Below are 20,925 nucleotides of genomic sequence, written 5' to 3' on the forward strand. Positions count from 1 at the left end.
GAGGATGGGACAGGGACCCGACCGCGTCGAGGGTCTGCGAGCCCGTCAGCCCGGCCCCTCGCCCCCGGGTCCCCGGCCGCACGCGGGCCCCGGGCATCGTGCGCGCCTCCTCCCCGCGGTCCCGGCGGGGCGCCGACGCGGCGCGGCGCGGACTACAAGTCCCAGGAAGCCTAGGGGCCGGCGCGGGGCGGAGCCTGGCGCAATTCCCCGGGATCTGGCACGCTGGGAAGCGCCGGGGAGGACGCAGCGGCGGCGGGAGGCGAGCGCGCGGGCGGGCGGGGCGCGGGCGGAGGCGGGGCCGACGTGGGCCGGAGCCCTGCGTGCCGGGGAGGGGGCCGGCCGGGCAGGCGGCGGGTGGCGCTCGGCGCGGGCTCCGCGGCTTGCAAGGCGCCTGCGGCTCGGTCCGGGCTCGGCGGGCGGTGCACGGCGGACTCGGCGCGGGGGTACCGGCGCGCCGGGCGGCGCAGCACGCAGCGCACGGACCCACGCCGCGGCCGGGCGCCCCGAGCGGCGCGGCCGCTGCCCGGGGGCCGGCCCTCGGCCCCGGCGCTCAGAGCGCGGCGGCTGCCTGGGCTTTAATGGCTGCTCGGCGGGGCAGCGCCTAAGGGTGGAAGGCGGCTGCGGCGCAGGAAGGCGCCCGAGCGAGCCTCCTCCGGGGCCGGCCGCGCCCGCCGCGGCGCTCCATGGGGGCCCGCTGACCCGGGGCGCCGGGGCCCGCTCGCTCGTCCGCCCGCCGGCTGCGCGTCCCGGCCATGAACTGAGTCGGCGGGCCGGCCCCGCGCCTGCTCCGCCTGCTCCTTTCTTCTCGCGCCTCCTCCGCCCGCCGCCGGCGGGCCCGGCTCCCCGGGGGCTGCGGCGCCCCGGGCTCGGCGGCCCGCGGGCCCCGGGGCGCGGGGCGGCGGCGGCGGCGGGGGGGCGCGCGGCTCCGGGCGCGGTGCCTGCACCATGAACTACCAGCAGCAGCTGGCCAACTCGGCTGCCATCCGGGCCGAGATCCAGCGCTTCGAGTCGGTCCACCCCAACATCTACTCCATCTACGAGCTGCTGGAGCGCGTGGAGGAGCCGGTGCTGCAGAACCAGATCCGGGAGCACGTCATCGCCATCGAAGGTGAGGGCCGGGCCGCCGCGGGGCTTCTGGAAGGCGCAGGGGAACGGGCGCGCGCGTGTGTGCGTGCGTGTGTACACACGCGCCGGGCCGTGGCACGCGGCTGCCCCGCCGAGTGGGCACTGCGGTGCTTCTCACCCCGCAAGGCCAGGCGAGAGCGGAGGGGGAGGCCGAGGGCCGGGCGAACGCGCCGCCAGCTCTGCCAGGGAAGATGGATCGCCGGCGATAATGTGCTAATGGGCAGTAGAGTCTCCGGTGAGAAAGTGGCTCCGTGTGGCCGCGTCCTGGGCCACCCGAGTGACCCGGCCCAGCCCAGGCCCCGGGGCAGCCGGAGGGGTTGGCGCCACCGGACCGCGACAGGTTACCAGGCTGGGGCCGAGCGTCTTGCTGGACGTTGAAGAGGTCGTGTTTTGAGAAGTGTTGCTTCTGGGGGCGAGGCTCTGGCTGGCGTGCTTAGGCGGGCAGGGCCAACCCCTTTGGTGTCTTTGGCCATTTCGGGGGCACAGTGGAGAGAGCTGACCTTAGCCGGAGCGGAGAGCCAGCCCCCGCAGCAGGCTGCATCGTGTCCCGGTGCTGGTCCACCTGCCCCTGTGCAGAAGCTGGCTTCCTCTATGGCGTGTTTTTTTTTTTACCAAAAATCCTGGGTCACATCAGAGGAACCCTCCCTGGGGGTCTCACTTTCACGCACCTGGCCCTGGGAGGCCACCCACCCTTCCTGCAAGTCAGGCGAGGCAGTGGGGTCCTCAGGAGCCGCTGAGCCGAGTTCTGCCTCTCCTGGGCCTGTGTTTTCTGGGGTTTACCGTGGCTCTTATTTCTCTGCTCTTCGGCTTCCGGTTTGTTCCCTTGCTTCCCTTCTCACTGCCATTGGTCAGTGATGGTAAAAGAACTGAAGGGTGGGTTGTCCGTAATATAGAACTGTCCTAAGCAGAAGCCACTCTGGCCACAGTTGAGGAACACTGAGAAGGTTCTGAGGCCTGGCAGGAGTGTGTCGGGAGTGCAGCCGCAGGCATCGCCCAGCTCCCCTCCACCTGCAGGTGAGGGGGCACTGGCTTCGGGGGAGCGCTGCTTTGGTGCCGTGCTGCCTCAACTGCTCACCCCAGAGTGTCTCGGCTTGACGCTTGACGAGTTAGGTGGAGAAGGTGGATGTGGTGGTGCTGATTCTCTTGGCATTTGGCAGCCCTATGGACTTGAACAGCCTCCCAGCCAGGCTGCTGATTGGCCGCCTGTATCCATAGGGGACTTGCTAATTCCGGGGAGGATCTGAACAGTGCTCCAGCCTTATGTGGGCCTGGCTCTCAGAGCACCTGGCCGCCCTGTTGGCAATTTAAGATGCTTCCAGATTCCTCGAGAGGCAGAGGCTGCAGTGTGGCTCTGACAAGACTCGTGGCAGGCCGCAGGACCAGCACACACGGCTGCTGATGCTGGGTGAGCTTGCAGAAACGTCCCTCCAGAGCCTGGGCTCTGGCTCCGTGGCCACCCAAGTGAAGGGCTCCTGTGCCTGTTTCTGCTGTCTCTCCGCAGCTCTCTGGCAGCATCCATAGGAGTCTGATGAAACACTTTGAAAGCTGGTGACTAGCACTGAAAGCCCCTGGCTGAGAGCACCTAGTCTCTGTGCAGAGACCTCTAGCTGAGTGTGATGCATGCTGCCTCGTTTGCATTTCCCATCGCGAAGCCCAGTTCTGGGGTCTCGGGCACCCCCCGCAAAGCACTTTGACTTTCTAGCAAGAGGATTTGGTTTCATTTTTCTTTTCTTTTCCTTATTTTCTAAAAAAACCAAAATATTGTGTGGTTCCTAGATGGTGGTTTCTGGTAGCTTGCTGTCTACCTGTACTATGTCAGACTTTAGGCCCCTTCTCGGCTGGACACCTTGTTATCAATAATAAGATGCAGAATCAGTGATGAATCCTGCTTGGGACTTTGGCAGTGCTGTTATTTTTTTTGTTAGAAAAAGGAATGTTTATATTGTGTCAGAGCTGTGGTTAATTTAATGAGGCTTAAGAACCATTCAACTATGATTCTGTTCTTTGCATTCTTATTAACAACGATACCACTTTTTACTTGTATAGAACTTTAGCAAGCATGCTCTTGCATTCATAAGCTCGATGTGGGGCTGTACCAACGCTGTGAGGGAATGTGGGCCAACTTCATTCAGGGAAGGATAATGACCTCCTGAACGTTTGACCGAGGTCAAAGTCGGGTCTGAACCAAAGGATCCTTTGAACCTAGGTCTGCAGCCCCCCAAAGCACCTTCCCCTGCCCCTCCTAATGAAATATAAGTTCATTTGTTATAATGAAATGTTCTCACACACTACCAATTTTAAGATACGGTTGTGATTTACATCTACATCATTGATATTTTGGAAATTGAGACGATTGCTCAATTGTGGCAGGATGACATTTTTCCTGTGAGGAGAGAAGCATGCAGAATCAGTTTTGTGCAATTGTGTAGGATATGGGTTCTTCACTCACACGGAGTAGGAGAGCATTGCCGTGGGGTGTGGAGACTGCAGAGCATTTAACTCCACGCTGTAACTGAGTGTGCGCCCAGAGGATCACAGTACCTCTAAGAAACGCGCGTAGATCTGCCCCTGCCTGTGAACCTTGCAGGTGAGGATGGTACGGTAGCAAAACATAAACCTCTCTGAATTTTAAAATAAGACCGTTTCCAATCAGGAAAGTATATGCACGTCATAACAAGTGGTTTAAACATCTCTTGTCACAACAAACGGAAAATTGCCTGCATTTTAGAGGAGATGCAGGTAGGCTTTTTTCCTGCCTCTGTGTGTACCTACGCAAAGTTGGAGTCATACTTACAAAACTACCTGATTAGCATAAAGTGAGCACTTTTCAACGTTATGAAACGATTTCAAAGATACGATTTTTCAGATCGGCGTAATATGCCAGCATTTGACTGAACCAAAGGATTCAAATTATGTGCCATAATTTACTTAAAATTTCCCTGTTTTCTGGAGTCTTTCAAGAATTGTTGGCTGTTGGAGTGAGGAGTGGGCTTGTCAAAGCCCCAATAAATAAAGCCCAAAGGGGAGGATGTTTCGGCTAATGCTTATTTCAGTGATTCTAAGAGGGTCTGGACTGGAAAATCTCTTAATGATGGGCTGAATTGTATATATTTTAGTCGAAAGAGCTCACCAAGTTCCCCAAATCTGAATGGGTCTGTGACCCTGTTTGAAGCCATGGGGAATGTGATTTAGTTCTCAGTCCTGTTTTAAAACATCACCTTGCCAAAAAAAAAAAAAAAAAAAAGAAGAAAAAGAAAAGAAAGAAGAAAAGTGTTTCTTCAAATCTTCACTTCGGACTTTGAGAGATTTACTTATTTCCTCCAAACTCTGGCGTTTAAGGAAGCCTTGCCTGCTGTTTTCAGATTGACCTGCTCAGATTTCTGGGCTGCTCCCCAGGGCTGTGGCCGGCACCCTGGGTGTTCTCCGTGCCTGGAAATGAACGGGGACCAGCCTGCCTCCTGGGTGAGCAAGCATCTTGCTTGGAGGGTCCCCCCTCCAGTTCTCCTTTAAAAAGCCCACCTAGGGTTGATGGGGTTGAGGTGAACGAGTCAGCTGCCTTTCTTGTTAAATAAAGCTTGTTCTCCTCCTACGGGTAAAGCCGCTCTGTTAGCCGTCGCACCTTGTAATTCAGCTTTGCCTGCCGCCGAGCCGTGATGCAAATGGTAAGCCGGGCCAGCTCACTCAGCCGGGCCACGGGCAGCCCCTAACCAGCATTCATGCCTCCGCACTCACCAAGCAGCTAGCTGCTCAGGGAGGGGGGAACCGAGTTCCCCACCGGCCTCGCGGTGGCTTGCGTGGCTTCCTGGGAGGGCTTGGAGAGGTCACAGTGGCCCAGTCCTCGGCAAGAGAACGCTGCCTGGCACCCCTGGTCAGGGCACTTACACAGGGGCGTTGAAGGGCTGAGCCCCAGCACTTGGGCAACCTGGGGAGATGGGGCAGGGAGCCCCTTTCCTCCCACAGTGCAGCAGCTCTGTTGGGCACCCGTGAACAGCAGAGCGCCAGGTGCTTGACCTGCGTTATCTCAGTCCATTCTATGCTGATCCCATGACACAGACGCCACCTTGGAGGCCCAGAAAGGGTAGGAAACTTGCTGGAAAGAGATGGGCTGGGCTGGTGAACCTCATCGCTGGCTCTCTAGCCCTTTCTGAGCTATAGGAGTGAAGCTCCTAGTTATTCACAGTTCCACAGGCTGAACGTGCGAACCATCCCAAGCACGTGTCCCCTTTACCCAAGACAGGAAGGGGTTGCGGATGCTGCCACTAACTGAAAGTCTTGGTTCTCTGTGTGGTGGCTTACCTCGGCAAAACTTCCGTAAGAGTTTGTTTGCCTATAAGAATTATATTTAACCTGGTTGGGGCCGGTGTGTGTGTTTAAGGAACAAATCCCTTCTTCCTGCCGTGAGTGAGCATAACCCTTCCTGGACACCCTTGACTATGTTCGTAATCTTTCAGGCTTAATACAGATTGTAAATATGGGGCCTTTTCGTTATTGGTGTGAGTGTCACAGTCTCCTCCTTCGGAATAATTCTCGGGTGGCGGTCTGTCACTTCCAGGTTAAATTTCATACCTTGATGGTCTCCGACCCTTCCAGATTCTTCCCTTCAGCCTGGCTGAAGTCAGCATCTTCCCTGTGTGTCCCAGGCCCCAGCTCCCAGCAAGGACTGGGAGCCCTTTGGGGAAGATCAGGTCGTGCTTGTGTTTGATCCCCTCAGTGATGCAGTCTGTCGTGGCTGGCCCGGGAGGATGCCCGGGAACTGTTTGCTGAGCAGGTGGCTTGTCAGAGGGGCGCACGTCTTGTCTGGTGTTTGGGCCCTCTTGCTGCTTGCTGGTGATCTGAACGATGTTGAGCCTCTGGCAGAAGTGACGGTGTTTTGATAGTTGTCCCAAGAGCACAGGTGTTACAGGGCCGGGGTGTTTTGGGGTCTGGTGGATTAGCCTGGGTGGAAACCAAATGCCCCGTGGTGGTTGGGTGGAAGTGAAGTTTCCTCTGGCGCATGTAGGGGAAGAGGAAGATGTGCTTGCTTAATCCTGGCAACTTTTTCAGCCTGGCTCTCGGCAAAAGGGTGGTGTTTCTTCCTCCTGGGTGGAAGTGAACTGCAGACGGAGCATCGACACCGTTGATAGGGATGTGGATGGGTGACAGGCTGGGCGGCTGACGGAATGCCGCCTCTGCAGTGGGACGTTGAGAGCCTCGGTCCTCGAAGCTAAGCGTGCATGGAGGGCTCGGGGAAGCGGGTTTGGCTGGCCCTGCCCCCAGGGTTTCTGGTTCTGTAGGTTGGGAGCAGGCCTGAGAATGTGCTTCTGACAGGTTTCCAGAGGATGCTGGTGGGGTCAGTGCAGGCACGGCGCTTTGAGGAGCACGGCGGGGAGGGCGGGGAGCTCCGGCGGCAGACTCGGCATCCTCTCCGGGCCAGGGCTCCGCTCAGGGCTTTCAGTCAGCGGAGGGGCGTCGTCTTGTCCTTCCCTGTGGGTGACAGGTGGGGGCCAACAGCCCAGGGCGTTGCTTCTGGAGACACAGCTTAAACACAGTGGAGGAGGCCCTGAAGCCCAGGTTCGATGGGTTCAAGTCCAGGTTCAGTCTGCTTCCCCGGTGCTGATGCTGAGTGTCCTGCGAGGAGCGTGGCTGGCGGGTGGTGGACGTCGCCAAGGGCATCCCTCAGGGAGGGAGACCGTAGACCCCGGTGCAGGGTTCTGTGGACTCTTCCCTTCCTGCGTCTCTGCGGTCGTTGATCTTTAGCGTAGCCTCCTGCGTGTTTAAGTGGGGTTCTTCCTTATTCACTTGTTACGGTGATTTGGCAGGTGATATGTTTTGTTTTCGTTGTGCAGCTAAAAGAGCATTTCTAAACAGGAGAGCTGTATGTTATTAGCAGCTTAAGAAGGCTGTGTGGGGAGCCTGGTGGCAGTGACTCAGAAGGGAGAAGCAGCCCTGGCAGCTGCAGGAACCTTCACAGCAGAACCTGAACCTGGAGCCCCGTTACTACCAGCTCTGTTGTTGTTGTTGTTGGTTTTTTTTTTTTTTTTTTTTGGTCTCACACTGACTTTATTTTGTTACGACTAAAATCTCTTATTTTGCGTCCTTTTTCCCTGTGTACCCTCGGGTGCTCACAGTTGGTGCGTCTGGCTCTGGCTTGTTTGAACTACCGATTTGGTCCTGTCTCTTGTTTCTCTGACGTTCCAGCAAACCCGGGTCCCCCACCCCTCCCCCCCACTCCCTGCCCAACACTCCAGATTCTTTGAGGCCTTCGCCTAAGTGATTGAGTTTGGCAAAGCGGATCAGGCTTAGTTCTTTTTAAACCCCAGGGGTGGGGGTTCTGATCTGGTGCTTAGCCACATAATTCCTACCCTCTGTTAAGTACCTTTCTCTGAGAAGGAACACGTACTCTACAGATGTTCAGCTCTAATCTCTGCAGCATCTGTGATTTTCCCCGGGTTCTGAGCGCCAGGCCCCGTGTGTGCCGCCCTGAGCCCCGTCCTTCCGGGAGCCGCGGGCCTCTGAGGCTGAGTGGGGGGTGTTGGCTCCCCTCTTGTGGTGTGGGAAGCCTGCACGCCGGGTCGCGGTGATGACCCATCCGGGGGCAGGGCTGGCATCGCAGTGGGCCCCCTCCCTCTGCCTCCCTGTGCTCTCTGCTCACGACTGACCCAGGCCGGGAGGGGCTGCCTTGGTTGCGTGTGGCGGCCAGGGAGGGAAGGAGAGAAGGTTACCTGCCCCAGCAGAAGAGATTTGTTACTGGACCCTTGGAGCAACCAGCCAAAGAGCTTGTCTGTGTGCTGGGTTGGGACATTTCCACAAACAGCAGACTAAATATAGGCTGGAGGGTGGGGCCCGGGGCCCGAGCGGGGGCTGTCATAGCTCTGATACAGTTTCTCCCACACTGCTAATCAGAGCTCGCCACCGGCCCTGAACAGGTGGCCACCCTGAGCTCTCTGTGAACAGGCTGGTGTTTTTGTTTAACCAGGGGCTCCTTTGCAGATTTCACACTTCTCCCGCTCTTTGATGCGGACTGTCTTTTTTTGGGCTGCAGTGTTGGGAGTATTTGTGCAGTGTTTCTACACAAGCGACTGTGTAATCTTCAGAAACTGCCGATGCCGTCTGCTTGTCATTAGCATCCTGGTTAGAAGCTGCTTTTTTTTCTTTTTTCTTTTTTTCTTTTTTTTTTTGGAAGGGTGGGAAACACTTTTCATGGTTCTGGGAGAAGAATTCCAAATAATTACCAGCCATGTTCACAGACGATTTATGTTTGGTCTTAGAAATGTCAACACGCAGCAGACTCTTGCAAAGAGAACCATGTCCCTTTTCAGCTTAGCACACAAAGCTACTGTTACTGGATCCTCAGATGATAGTCTTAAAGGGGGAACCGTAGCTTCAGGCAGTGAATTTAGTTTTCATTCAGGGAGTTTTAGGTGATATGGACATAGTCTACCAGCAGTACTGAGCGTACGACAGAGAAAAAAATTTTCGTGAGTACCTACAACAAAACAAGACCCACCTTAGTTTCCGGAAAGAGTTTTTATTCCTTCATATTCTCTGTGTGAAGGCAGATGGTGGCCGTCAGCAAGATTTGGTCTTACAGATGTGGTAGCTACTGGCTCCCTTTTGTAATGAAATAGAAGTGGATTTGGAGAGAGCGGATTGCCCTGCAAGCCTGATGTTTGTGTTTCCAGTTGTCCTTGTCTGAGAGGGGCGAACCGGCGTATTTTCCAGGGAAGGGACTTCCGTGGGCCTGCCTGCCTACCCTTTGCTGTGGTTTCCAAAGATCTGGGTGCTGCTGTGAGCAGTGACTCAGTCTCCTCCTGTCCTGACACCGCTCCTGTCAGGTCAGGCTGGTGAACCTGATTTCAGACAGACAAACAATCGTTTCAGTTTTAACTTTGACGATCAAGCTTGGATCTCTGATTTTCCGTATGTTACTATTAGGAGTTTGGGATTGGAGGGATTGAGACCACTTCAAACGACCTAGTTGTTTTGAGCTCTTTTTTTTTTTTTTTTTTTGTAATAAAACATAGGTCCAGAAGGATGCCCAGGTCATAAGGGAGGGCGTTTTCACTAACTGACCACGTGGGTACATCCAGCATCCAGATCAAAAAACCTGAGCTGGCTTGGCGCAGGGCGAGACTCGTCTGTATTGCATGTCGTTGGAGGTGGTTGCCTCCATCTACTTACCTGTTCTCCTGATGATGAGCATTTGGGTGGTTTCCTGTTCGGGGCTGGTGGGAATAGGGCTGCCGTGCCTTTGGTGCCCACGTGTCCCCGTTCCTGTTGGGGGGTGCACGCCTGGGAGCTGAGCGCTGCGTCCTGTTACCCCTTCTCTCAGGTCAGCGTAGCTGCTCCTGAACCCGCTCCATTGGTGGCCCCCGTCTGGAGACCTTTCCTGGCTGTTCAAGGTTCACTGCAGACACTCGGGATGGTGGCTGCCTGCTGTCTCCATCCTTTGCTTCTCCTTCTTTCCAGCTGTTTGTCCAGAAACAAACAGTCAGGTGCTTAATACGTTTCCGGCACTGTCTTAGACATTAGGTTTTTAGCTTTGGATATCCTATAGGCTCTTCATTCCCTGTTAGTGGAATAAGTATAGCTTTGTAAGTGGAGCTGTGAGAGTGAAATCCTTCACCGGGAAGTGTTTTCCTTGAAACTGCGGATGGCGCGATTCCCCAGGGACTGGAACGGGGTCCCCTCGGCTCTCCCTGGCTCCTGCCCGACATCAGTGGTCAGTGGGGGTCCTCCTGGCTGAGCCTGGACCAGCCTCGAGTCTATCTCATACCTCGGCGCCGGGTTTTAGGTGACGTGTGCATCTCTGTTGGCATCGGAAGGGAAACTCCTTCTGTACTCCCCGTCCAAACTGATCTGTGGTCTTAATGGTTACGTATTAGCGCTCTTCAGTCTCTGTTGCTCGTAGCAATTATGCGGAGGCACAAAAGGGAAAAAGATCAGCGAAGTGTTGCCAACTCTCTGTTACTCTCAAGGGGTTATTTTCTTTGTTCCTCCGGCTGTGTCCTGGGAGCCGCCCATCCCCCTCCACAAAGGCCACGCTCACGAGGCCAAACCCGGGAAGCTGGTAAGGACCCCAGGGCCTGAGAGAGAGAGGGGGGTGTGTGCCTGTGTGAACGTGTCCAGTGGCTGTACAAACGCAAATATTTACTTCGAGGGATGGGGTTTGGGAGGGCCGGGTTGACCCTCACTTTGTTTGGTATGGGAAGTGGCCAATATGAGAATCAGTAGGCCAGATTTTATCGAGCGCGGACAGTGGGCAAAGCACTCTCTTTGCATCTGGGGGTACAGGTGGACGTGTGGGCTTGGAGCCCCTCTCGCAGCGCAGTCGGACCTAGCTCAGGAGGCCACACTGGCCAGGCTGGGATAAGCAGGTGGTGTGATGCAGGGGAGGGGAGTGGCGTTAACCGCTCTTGGAAGCTGGGTGGGAATCAGGCAGTGGGGGCTTTCCGGGAGGGTGGGTAATAGGAGTGGAACATCCAGAACCCATATTCTCTGCAGCCTGCGGGGACCTGGGTAGAAGAGGCCAGAGGATGGAGAGGAGCCCGGTGAGCCCCAGGGAGCATGCTGGGAGTGCTTTTATTTATTGGGCCATGGAAATGACAGATTATGGATTTCCATTTGGAAAAGGTTGTGCCGTGTTGCTCGGCTGTTACCAGGCAGGATAGAAGTGGTGGTGGCGACTGGTGCTGGGGGGGAGTGGAAGGGAGGGTCCACAGTTGGGCTGTCGGGCTTCCCTGGTGGCACAGTGGTTAAGAATCCACCTGCCAGTGCAGGGGACACGGGTTCGAGCCCTGGTCCGGGAAGATGCCACATGCTGTGGAGCAGCGAAGCCCATGCGCCACTACTACCGAGCCTGCGCTCTAGAGCCCATGTGCCACAACTACTGAAGCCCACGTGCCTAGAGCCCACGAGCCACAACTACTGAGCCTGCGCTCTAGAACCCATGAGCCACAACTACTGAGCTCGCGTGCCACAACTACTGAGCCTGTGCTCTAGAGCCCGCGAGCCACAACTCCTGAGCCCGTGTGCCACAACTCCCGAGCCCGTGTGCCGCAACTACTGAGCCTGTGCTCTAGAGCCCGCGAGCCACAACTACTGAGCCCATGCACCACAACTACTGAAGCCCGCATGCCTAGAGCCAGTGCTCTGCAACAAGAGAAGCTATGAGAAGCAATGAGAAGCCCGCGCCCCACGACGAAGAGTAGCCCCCGCTTGCTGCAACTAGAGAAAGCCCGCGTACAGCAACGAAGACCAACGCAGCCATAAATAGATAAATTAAAAAAAATTAAAAAACCCCACAACAGCTGTTGCAAGGGGAGGTGGGGGCCTGGGCAAGGGAGCAGGGAAACAGGTGGGCCCCCCAAAGATGCAGGTGCAGGCCTGAGGTTGCCGTGAGTCTCGGGTGGAGGGGGCAGGAGGAGGGAGCGAGGTCTGACCCAGGGAACGCAGGAGTGGGCGTGTTGGGGGATTCCACCTCTGGATGCCCTGGAAGCCCTAAGGTTTGGGCCGGAGGGGTGCTCAGCCACAGCAGGGCGGTTACCCGGTTACCTGGGATTTGTGGTGGAAGGACCCTGCCCCTGCAGGGTGGGCTCGGATGTATAGATTCACAAGTCACCCCCGTCTGTCATCCAGGCTGCGGGGCAGGCATCTGGGATGTACGGCAGCCACTTCCTCCCCTGCAGACACTTAACTGGGTGTCGGAGGGGCACGGCAGCCTCTTTGGAGTACAGCTAGCGTGCATTACTCTCCAGGAGCTGAATCAGTCCGCAGGGGGACGTGCGTGATTGAGCCTGGGCTCTGGTGGCTCTGCGGTCCTGCTCATCCAGCCGGGTCGTCTCTTGGCCACCTGTGCCTGCCCCAGAGCACGTGTTCCATGGTGCTGGACTGGTGCCTAAATCCCTTTTGTGTCTGTGTCTCCCTCTCTGTCTCTGTCTCTCTAGCTATACCGTATCTGTCTATTAGGTGTATATTTATTTTTTCACTTTATTGCTTTAATCCGTAGACTTGTAGAGCCACGTGCTGGGAGCGCAGAGGCGAACAGGCTGCTTGCTGTGTAGGTCAGTGCAGGCACAGGCTTCGGGCCAGGGGTGCAGTGGGCTGGGAGGGCTGGAGGGGGTGCCCTGGGGAGCCCAGGAGCTCCTGCAGGAAGCGCTGTTTGAGCCCCAGAAGATGGGAAGCTAATGCCACTTGGGGCGGGGGGTCGTTGACTGGGCAGCTTGGCGTGTCGCTTCCGAAGGAGGCCTTTGAAAACTCTCGCCTCTGCCCAAGGAAATCGCACTGTCTTCACACAAAAAAGTGTGTTTCTATTTTTGTTTTTTTCACTTGAATAATTTCAGTTTTACCCAGGTTTCTCAATTTGGACTTGCTCTTCTGGTCATCTTATGCTGGGGCATAAAAAAATTATATACCTATCTCTTCCTGCCTGCTCTCTAAATCTGGAGTCCCCCCCACCCCCCGCAACCTCCGAAGCCCCAAACTCTTTCCCTCAACATCTTGCTTGGCAGGAGAATTGTGGGCTTGGGGGGAGTGGTAGGCGCTCAGATCATGGGCAGTTGGCTTGTGCGCTTCTGTCTGTGTGTTGTGGGGACCCTGCCCGGATGGCGAGCTGGGTCTGGACTTGGTGGCAGTGCTGCTTTTTCTGAAGTGGCTCAGCATTCCAGACTCAGACGCCAGAGCCTGTGTTTCTTCTAGAATCCCAGCTTCAGCTTCTGAGGGGATGCAGGTTGAAGGGGTGCACTTCTGGGATTTTCAGTTTCCAGGTCACCTGCTTGGACATAAAAGAATCTCAGCGCGGTGCAGACTCCCTCATCCCGGAAGATGGGACCCTGCTCCACTCTTTGGTATAGACACCTGGGCGCTTTGTGTAGCGCGGGGTGTGGCAAGGGAGCCCCCTCACCTGAGTCCGCGGAGCCCTCAGCCCCTGGGTGGACTGCAGGCCACCCCTTCTGGGTCCCTGTGTCCCACAGCCTAGGGTCTGGGATTTGTGTGAGCAAGACATCTTGCAATGAAAAGAGATGAACATTGTTTACAAGTTGAGGAGGATCTCTTTTCCTCAACATAATGTGATGAAAAAGTTCAAACGTGGAAGAGTTGAAAGAACGTTCAGAGTGAACTCTTACATAGCCATTGCTTTGCTTCTCTGCTAGTTAATGTTTCGTATATCTCTCCATCCAGAGGATGATAATTCAGCAGGCTTTTTTTTTTTTTTTTTTGCGGTACGAGGGCCTCTCACTGTTGTGGCCCCTCCCGTTGCGGAGCACAGGCTCCGGACGCGCAGGCTCAGCGGCCACGGCTCACGGGCCCAGCCGCTCCGCGGCACGTGGGATCTTCCCGGACCGGGGCACGAACCCGCGTCCCCTGCATCGGCAGGCGGACTGTCAACCACTGCGCCACCAGGGAAGCCCTCAGCAGGCATTTTTAATAGAATGCAGGGGTTTCCTAGGCTGGCTCCATGTTGGCATGGAATCCAAAGGATTTCTGGAAACGGTACCATCTGGGTGTCATGGTGTCAGATTCCAGGTGCTGTGCAGGCACAGCAGGGACAAGGTGCTTATTAAGCTTGGATTGAATGTGGAGTGTCTCCTTCTGCAGGGGAAGTTGCTTTAACTCGTGCCTCGGAAGGACAGTTTTTGTTGTTAATCTTTTTTTTTTAAAATTTATTTTAAAAATCAACTATGCTTCAATAAAATTTAAAAAAATTAAAAATTTATTTTTGTATTTTATTTTATTGAAGCATAGTTGATTTACAATGTTGTGTTAGTTTCAGGTGAACAGCAAAGTGATTCAGTTTTATATATATATATATATATAACTGAATATATGTGTATTATATATAACTGAATATATATATTCTTTTTCCAATTTTTTTTCCTCATAGGTTATTACAAAATATTGAGTAGAGTTCTCTGTGCTATATAGTAGATTCTTGTTGATTATCTATTTTATATATAGTAGTGTGTGTTGTTAATCTCGATACATTTCAGCCTTGAACCCAAAGGGACACTTTGAATTGAGCTCTGACTTGACTTCTATGGCTGAGCATGTGTGTGTTTGGGAGGGCCCACTTTGGGCCTTGGTGGTCTTGGTTGATGGGGTGGCATGCCATCCTCTTTGTCCAGGACTTTGGTTTTAGGAATAGTCCATGTGTTGATATGGAACACAGGCATTTCCTTGTTGGATCATGTTACACCATGATCACTTCCTGGAAGCAGAATGATGTCGCGGAGGATCCCAGCCCTGATGACTCTGTGTGACTTGTAGGGGGACAGGCAACCCTAGCTGGGGGAGCCAAGACAGGCTCCCGCCTCAGTGACTTGCTATGGAACCCTTGGGAGACACATGTGTCCCTTTCAGACTCAGTTTCAGAGTCTAGAATCCGTGGTGTTGAACTTTGATTGAGCTCAAGGTTCCTCCAGTCTCCAAAGTGACTGCCACTGTCCCATCCATTGCTCCTCAGTCCCTGAACTGACCTGGTCTGGTGGAGGTAGAGGAGGGGATGGGAGGTGGGGAGGAGAAGACTCGGTCAGAGGAAGCCAGATGGTCCCAGGGCACTGTGTTCAGTTGTTCCACCCAGTCTTCTTTCCCTCAACAAACCCGAGAGTGAAATTTCACTCAGCAGAGTAATAGCCAAAAAGGGAAGAAAACATATTGTACGTGTGTATGTAATCCATGTAGTACGTGGATGATCTAGCCCTTGTGTGCCTCGTGTAACAGGTGCACACACGTTGAAGGCCTTGTTATGACATCCGAGAGTGTGCAGGGGTCTGCAGAAGGAACCCTGTCCGTGATAATAATCTCCAGCATCTCCACTATACCCTGGTTCCCCAGACTTACCCAGAGATAGGAGAAGCAGACGTGGAACTCTCTGTAATCCTGGTGGTGCTCTATCATTGTCCTTGCGGTGAGCACACGGTAGATGCTGCAGGTGTGGTTATCGAGCCCACGTGTGTGTACGGCCTGTACGCTAGGTGTCTAGTTCAGCTCGCATTCACCTCTCCAGTTTATGCGTTTAGGGAGCATCCTGAGCTGAACTGGGAGCCAAATTATAGTGTGATTCCTGTCTCAGCAGCGTTAATTACAGAACCTGATTAGGCCCAAATTCCTGTTCCCCAGACTGGGCCCATATGGGGCACATCTTCTGGGTTGTCCTCGAGCCAGCGAGGACTTCACAAAGGGCTATTAGTCCGTGGCCTCCTCCTCAATCGACCCCCTGCAGCTCCCTCCACATCCTGCCCAGAGCTGGCCTTTGACCATGCAGCCTTTCAGGGGGGCTGAATCAGCAGATTCCTTCCCCCGTATAGCCTCTCAGTGTCTTCGCCACGGCTCCGTGCTGCTGTCTGCACGTCACGGGGTGCCTCTCCGGGCTGCACCCAGGTCATGCTGGCAGGTCAGACTTTTTTCTCCCCGGACTCGAGCCTTCAAGCCAGCTTAGCTCACAGCCCTGCCTTTGCTTCCAAACCGAATTTCCATTCGGTGAGCCTGTGGGTCTAAAATATCCAGCCAGAGCCCTAGGTTTTAACTTGCACTTCGTCATGATTATCTCTTCGAAGTCCAGGCTGGCTTTTAGCTGAGGGGCACTTATGGCAAAAATACATTTCAGTTGTCACCTCTTGTCACTCGACTAGAGGGATTGAGCTTCTGGGCGTCTCTGAGTGTCCATCCCTTCCTCCCTTGCTCTCCTCTGACTTGCTTACAGTGACCACCTCTCCCCACAAAGTGGGGAAAGCTTAACTTTCGAACATGTCACCTGCTGATGGGACAGAGATTCTCTCGTTCTAACAGTTTAGTTAAAAAAGAACGCTCCCGGAAAAGGGAACCCTCCTCCACTGTTGGTGGGAATGTAAATTGGTGCAGCCACTATGGAGAACAGTATGGAGCTTCCTCAGCAACCTAAAACTAGAGTTGCCATATGATCCAGCAGTCCCACTCCTGGGCATATATCTGGACAGAACTATAATTTGAAAAGATACCCAATGTTCACAGCAGCACTATTTACAGTAGCCAAGACATGGGAACCAAACCCAAATGTACATCAACAAGTGAATGGATAAAGAAGATGTGGTACATATACACAATGGAATATTACTCAGCCATAAGACAGGAATGAAATAATGCCATTTGCAGCAACATGGATGGACTTAGAGATTATCATACTAAGTGAAGTAAGTCAGACAGAGAAAGACAAATACCATAATGCTATCAGTTACAGGAATGAACTTATCTGCGAAACAGATTCACAGACATAGGGAACAGACTTGTGGCTGCCTGCCGGGGGCAGGGGAGGGATGGATTAGGAGTTTGGGGTCAGCAGATGCAAACTGTTATATATATAGGATGGATAAACAACAAGGCCCTAGTGTATAACACAAAGAATCATACTCAATATCCTATGATAAACCATAATGGAAAAGAATATGAAAAAGAATGTATATATATATAACTGAATCACTTTGCTGTGTAGTAAAAATTAACACAGCATTGTTAATCAACTATACTTTAATAAAATAAATTAAAAAAAAAAAGGAATGCCCCAGCCTCCATGCGTTTTCGTGGTGGAAGGATTTCAGATGTCTTGCTTGTCTATTTCAACAACAGGCAACCAAAATTCTCCTTAAAGCTTGACTCTTTTTTTTTTTTTAAATGGCCGCAAGGCATGTGGGATCTTAATTCCCCAGGCAGGGATTGAACCTCTGCCTCCTGAAGTGGAAGCTTGGAGTCCTAACCATTGGACGGCCAGGGAATTCCCCCTTGACTCTCTCTTTTTTTTTGGCAGTACGCGGGCCTCTCACTGTCGTGGCCTCTCCCGTAGTGGAGCACAGGCTCCGGACGCGCAGGCTCAACGGCCATGGCTCACGGGCCCAGCCGCTCCGTGGCACGTGGGATCCTCCCGGACCGGGGCACGAACCCGCGTCCCCTGTATCGGCAGGCACACTCTCAACCACTGAGCCACCAGGGAAGCCCTTGACTCTCTTTAAGTATCAAAAAACCACTTGTTCTTGGGGCGTTATCTTAAATGCCAGGGACCCAGGGAAGTCACCTCGGTCACCCCTGTAGCCGGGCTCCCTGTTGGTGTCCCCCACCCAGCCCCCGCCGTCTCTCTTATGGAAACGTAATGCGATTTATAATTACATTTGTGAGTGTGGATGTTTGTGTGGATGTGTTAGGGTGTCTTTCCCCAAGAGGGCGGGAGCACTTAGTCTTGTTCTGTTTTATCCCTAGAGCTGTCCTGTCAGCCTTGGCAGTGCTCGTTAGCAGGTGAGGGATGGAGAGATGCATGACCATCTTGCTTGGGGTTCGAGTCTTGCAGCCATAGGGGACAGGACCCTCCATCCTGCTGCAACCGTATTTTGATTCTTAAACAACCCCTGTCTGAGAATTCTGTAGGAAGATACCGTGCAAAGCTAATTGCAGTGAGAACTTGTGTGTGGAATATCCATTTTCCATGGCTCCTGTTACCTTGGCTGTTGTTACATAACTCCTGTTAGATTCAGCTACTGGCTGGGGTTTGTTAAGCCTGGGTTCCATTATTGAAAAAAAAACATGACCTAAAGAGTGATGACTTTGAGATTGCCTTTTTTGGGGCTTTCTGGACACAAAAACAAAATTTTTAATCAGAAACTTGAGTTTACTTGACCAAGAGTTTCTCTCTTGGTTTCAAAATGTGATGTCACCGAGACCATTCTTGGTAAGGAGCTGTGAGAAGCTGTGTCCACATGACCAGCACCACCGAGACTTGAAGCCACCAATGAAGGCCCAGCACTTACTCGTGTTTTCCTTCACCCAGATCCCTGCTGCCTTCTGTCCTCTACCGACACTGCGGAGAGGGGAGACATGGGGCCTGATGGTGGACAAGGGACCGAGTGGACAGGGCACAGTGGACAGAGACCCCAGCCACCCGCCCAGTCTGTTTTCTTGCTCTTTTCTCTGTGCGTTACGATCTCTGCTATTGAGGTTCCAGTCTTTTTTATGAGCTTGAAGGGAGCTGGAGCTGGGGCAGCATCTTGCTGATTCTTCTCCCGAAAGCCCCCCGGCAGCCGGGCCACACTTGCTCTGGGCCGACCCTTTGGAGCTGAGCCCTTCTTCAGAACTTCCTGCTCTTTCATCGGGGGATTGTTTTGCCATCACGCGTGGACCTTTCTCTGTGCCGAGCTTCTGTACCTGGGAAGCCCCGAGTGAGGCAGCTGTTCGGGATCGGTCACGTGGGAGCTGCTGGCTGGTGACGGCTGGTTCCGTGGGCCGGGCTCGCTCCCAGGCCAGCTGGCTATGGAGTCCCAGCCCCTGCCTCCCCCTCCCCCAGTGGTTCCCTTTCGGACTTCAGTTATGAATTAGTTTTGGGGAACAGAGGACATGAGTAGCTACTTAAAAACGCCCTGCACCACGAGGACAGTCGGGAGAGGCCAGCACGAGGCAGTGGGTGAGTGGCCGGGTGCCCTGGCGGAGGAGTCTGGCTCGGCCTGTGGATCTGGGGCGCAGCTCTGCCTCAGCGGCTGCCGGGCGAGGGTTTGCCTTGTAAATGACACCGTCGCTCGGAGGCATCCCTGACAGCTGCTCCCGGTCCAGATTCCAGAAATTTCTATTAAACATTTCATGAGCACACTCCTGGTTTCTTCCCTTTTCCTCCCTTAATAAAACCCGTAATAGCACCAACTGTTCATTGCGTGGGGGACCCCGCCCTGTGTTAAGGGCTTAGCATGCTTTGTGTCATTTTACCTGGTCACCCCAGGACAGAGGTGGTAGAACCCTCATTTTGCGGGCCTAGCATTGAGGGCTTTGCCCAAATCTGCCCCCACACCTGGAGGTGGCTGAGTCTGGATTCGAACTCAGGACTCACACACTGACCTCCCCTCCTCCCCCTCCCACCTGCCTTTCTGCATGTTTTAGTGATGCAGAAAGGAGACCTCTCAGATCCACCCGAGGTCTGCAGAGGGGCCGAGGAGTTCTCTGTGGTCTGTGCTCCTCCTGCAGGCGTCTTTTACTCACCCTGGTCACCAGGGCCATCACAGCTGCTAGCTTGCTTTTCCTCCGTTGCTGTGATTGGTGGCGTCGGGCTGCTGGCTGGAGGTTTTGACTGCGTGGCGAGGACACCCCGGCACAAGCTGGCGGCCTGCGGTGGCAGGTTCCCAGTCTGGGAGGAGGGAGAGATTCCAGACAGCGTGGCTTTGAAAATTCACCTGAGTTCGGAACATCTGTGACACCTTTATTCCGGGCTGGTTGAAACTATAGCTATTAAATTTAAGGCACCCGAATTATGTGACATCTTAATAATAAAGATGCTGGCAAGCAGTTCATTTTAAACACGTATAAATAGAAGTTACTTTTCCTCTGAGCTATAATTAGCACATTATGGAGAAATTGCTGCCCTGAAAGTCAGCGTGATTGACCTGAGGTCATGCAGAGCCAGGTGGCAGGGCCGGAAGTGGCCAAGTCCTGTGCTCGGCTCTGATGCTGGTTTCGTGGGGGAGCAGAGCCTGAATTCCACGTGGGGCTCCGCGCAGGATTTGCTTTACACCGCAGGTGTGGTTGGGTGGCTCAGACGGCACCGTCCCTCTTTCAGAGAGTGGCTCTGGGGACGGAGAGGGGGGAGGCTCACCCAGGCTTGTCCCGTAGTTGGCTTTGTCAGGCTGGCAGTTCTCTGAGTTCCATCTAGTGCTCTGTCCACAACATTCCTTCCAAGGGACCAGGCTTAGTCCCCATCTGTGCAGGGGGCAGACCGCTGTACCTGCCCCAGGCCGGGGAGGGGCGCTGGGCCCCTGGGTGATGGGGAAGGAGTGGGAAGTGTAGGTGGTGGCTGTGTGCCCATCCCCTGGCATCGTAGCAGTGTCGGGGGGGGGGTGTAGCGCTGCTGGCCGAGAGTTCCCACCTGAGCAGTCCCCACCTGCTTAGGCGGGACTTACCTGTAAGGTCGTGTGCCCCCCCCGCCCCCCCGCCTGCCATGGGACGGAACAGTTATTCTCGGTGAATTTTACAGCTGCCGTGCCCTTTCTGCACTTACTTTATTTTATTCTACCACTTTATAGACTCACAGTTTCCGCAAGAGAAACTGCACACATTGAGAGTTTACAATTTGATGCGTTTTGATGGGCCACCCCGAAAGCACAGTCACGCTGTGGGACGTGTTCATCTCCTCAGGCGTCGCCCCCTGTGACCCATCCCCTCACCCCCATCCGCTCGCACTGATCTCCGGTCCCTGTGGCTGAGTTTGCATTTACTAGAATGTAACAGAAGCGGAATCACGTAGTAATGGACCCTTTCTTCATCTGGCTTCATCTGCTCAGTGTCAGGATTTTGAGATTCATACAAGTCGTTGTGTGTATCAGTCGCTTGCTCTTTTTGACTGCTGGGTCGTATTCTATTGTATGTGCTCCGCACAGCTTATCCTGTTGTTGGATATTGACTGACTCATTTCCAGGGTTTGGCTTTTACCAACAATCTGCTGTGAACACTCGCGTACTGTTCTTCCTATGGGCACGCGCTTTTGTTTCTCTTGAGTAAATATCTAGCAGGGAGTGGCTGGGAGACGTGCTGGGTGTATAGTCAACTTTTAAAAAAACTGCCGAACTGTTTTCCAGACTGGTTGTTGGATTTTACCCTCCCGCCAGGAGTCTGAGTGTCTTTGCTCCGGGTGTAAGTTCAGCAGGCTGTTTGGGGACAGCGCCTGTCCTTGAGAGAGAGGATTTGCCATCCTTGTCTCATGGGTTGGCAGGTGTCTTGCACTTGGTGACCCCCCCTGACGTCAGTTTCGCTCCTTGTCAGTCCAAGTGTTTGGCTAAGATCTGTGGCTCTTAACGAAGATAGGGAGCACATTTTGCCCCCAGA

At 54.1% G+C, this 20,925-nt stretch overlaps 1 protein-coding gene across 12 annotated transcripts in view; it reads left to right on the forward strand.

The window, feature by feature from the left end:
• The first annotated feature begins 899 nt into the window (after window positions 1-899).
• The window catches only part of AGAP1 (ArfGAP with GTPase domain, ankyrin repeat and PH domain 1), a 568,640-nt gene continuing 548,614 nt past the window's right edge, over window positions 900-20,925 (forward strand). For 8 of the 12 annotated variants that reach the window (XM_067027210.1, XM_067027206.1, XM_067027209.1 and 5 more), the window contains exon 1: window positions 902-1,108. In XM_067027210.1, the coding sequence (XP_066883311.1) occupies window positions 946-1,108 (163 nt within the window). In that variant the 5' untranslated portion in view covers window positions 902-945. Of the gene's footprint in view, window positions 1,109-20,925 lie in introns of all 12 variants that reach the window. The other 4 variants (XM_059055294.2, XM_067027207.1, XM_059055295.2 and 1 more) reach the window with 2 other exon arrangements.

The sequence above is a fragment of the Kogia breviceps genome, chromosome 2, assembly GCF_026419965.1.
Source record: "Kogia breviceps isolate mKogBre1 chromosome 2, mKogBre1 haplotype 1, whole genome shotgun sequence".
In the NCBI taxonomy this organism is placed as follows: domain Eukaryota; kingdom Metazoa; phylum Chordata; class Mammalia; order Artiodactyla; family Physeteridae; genus Kogia; species Kogia breviceps.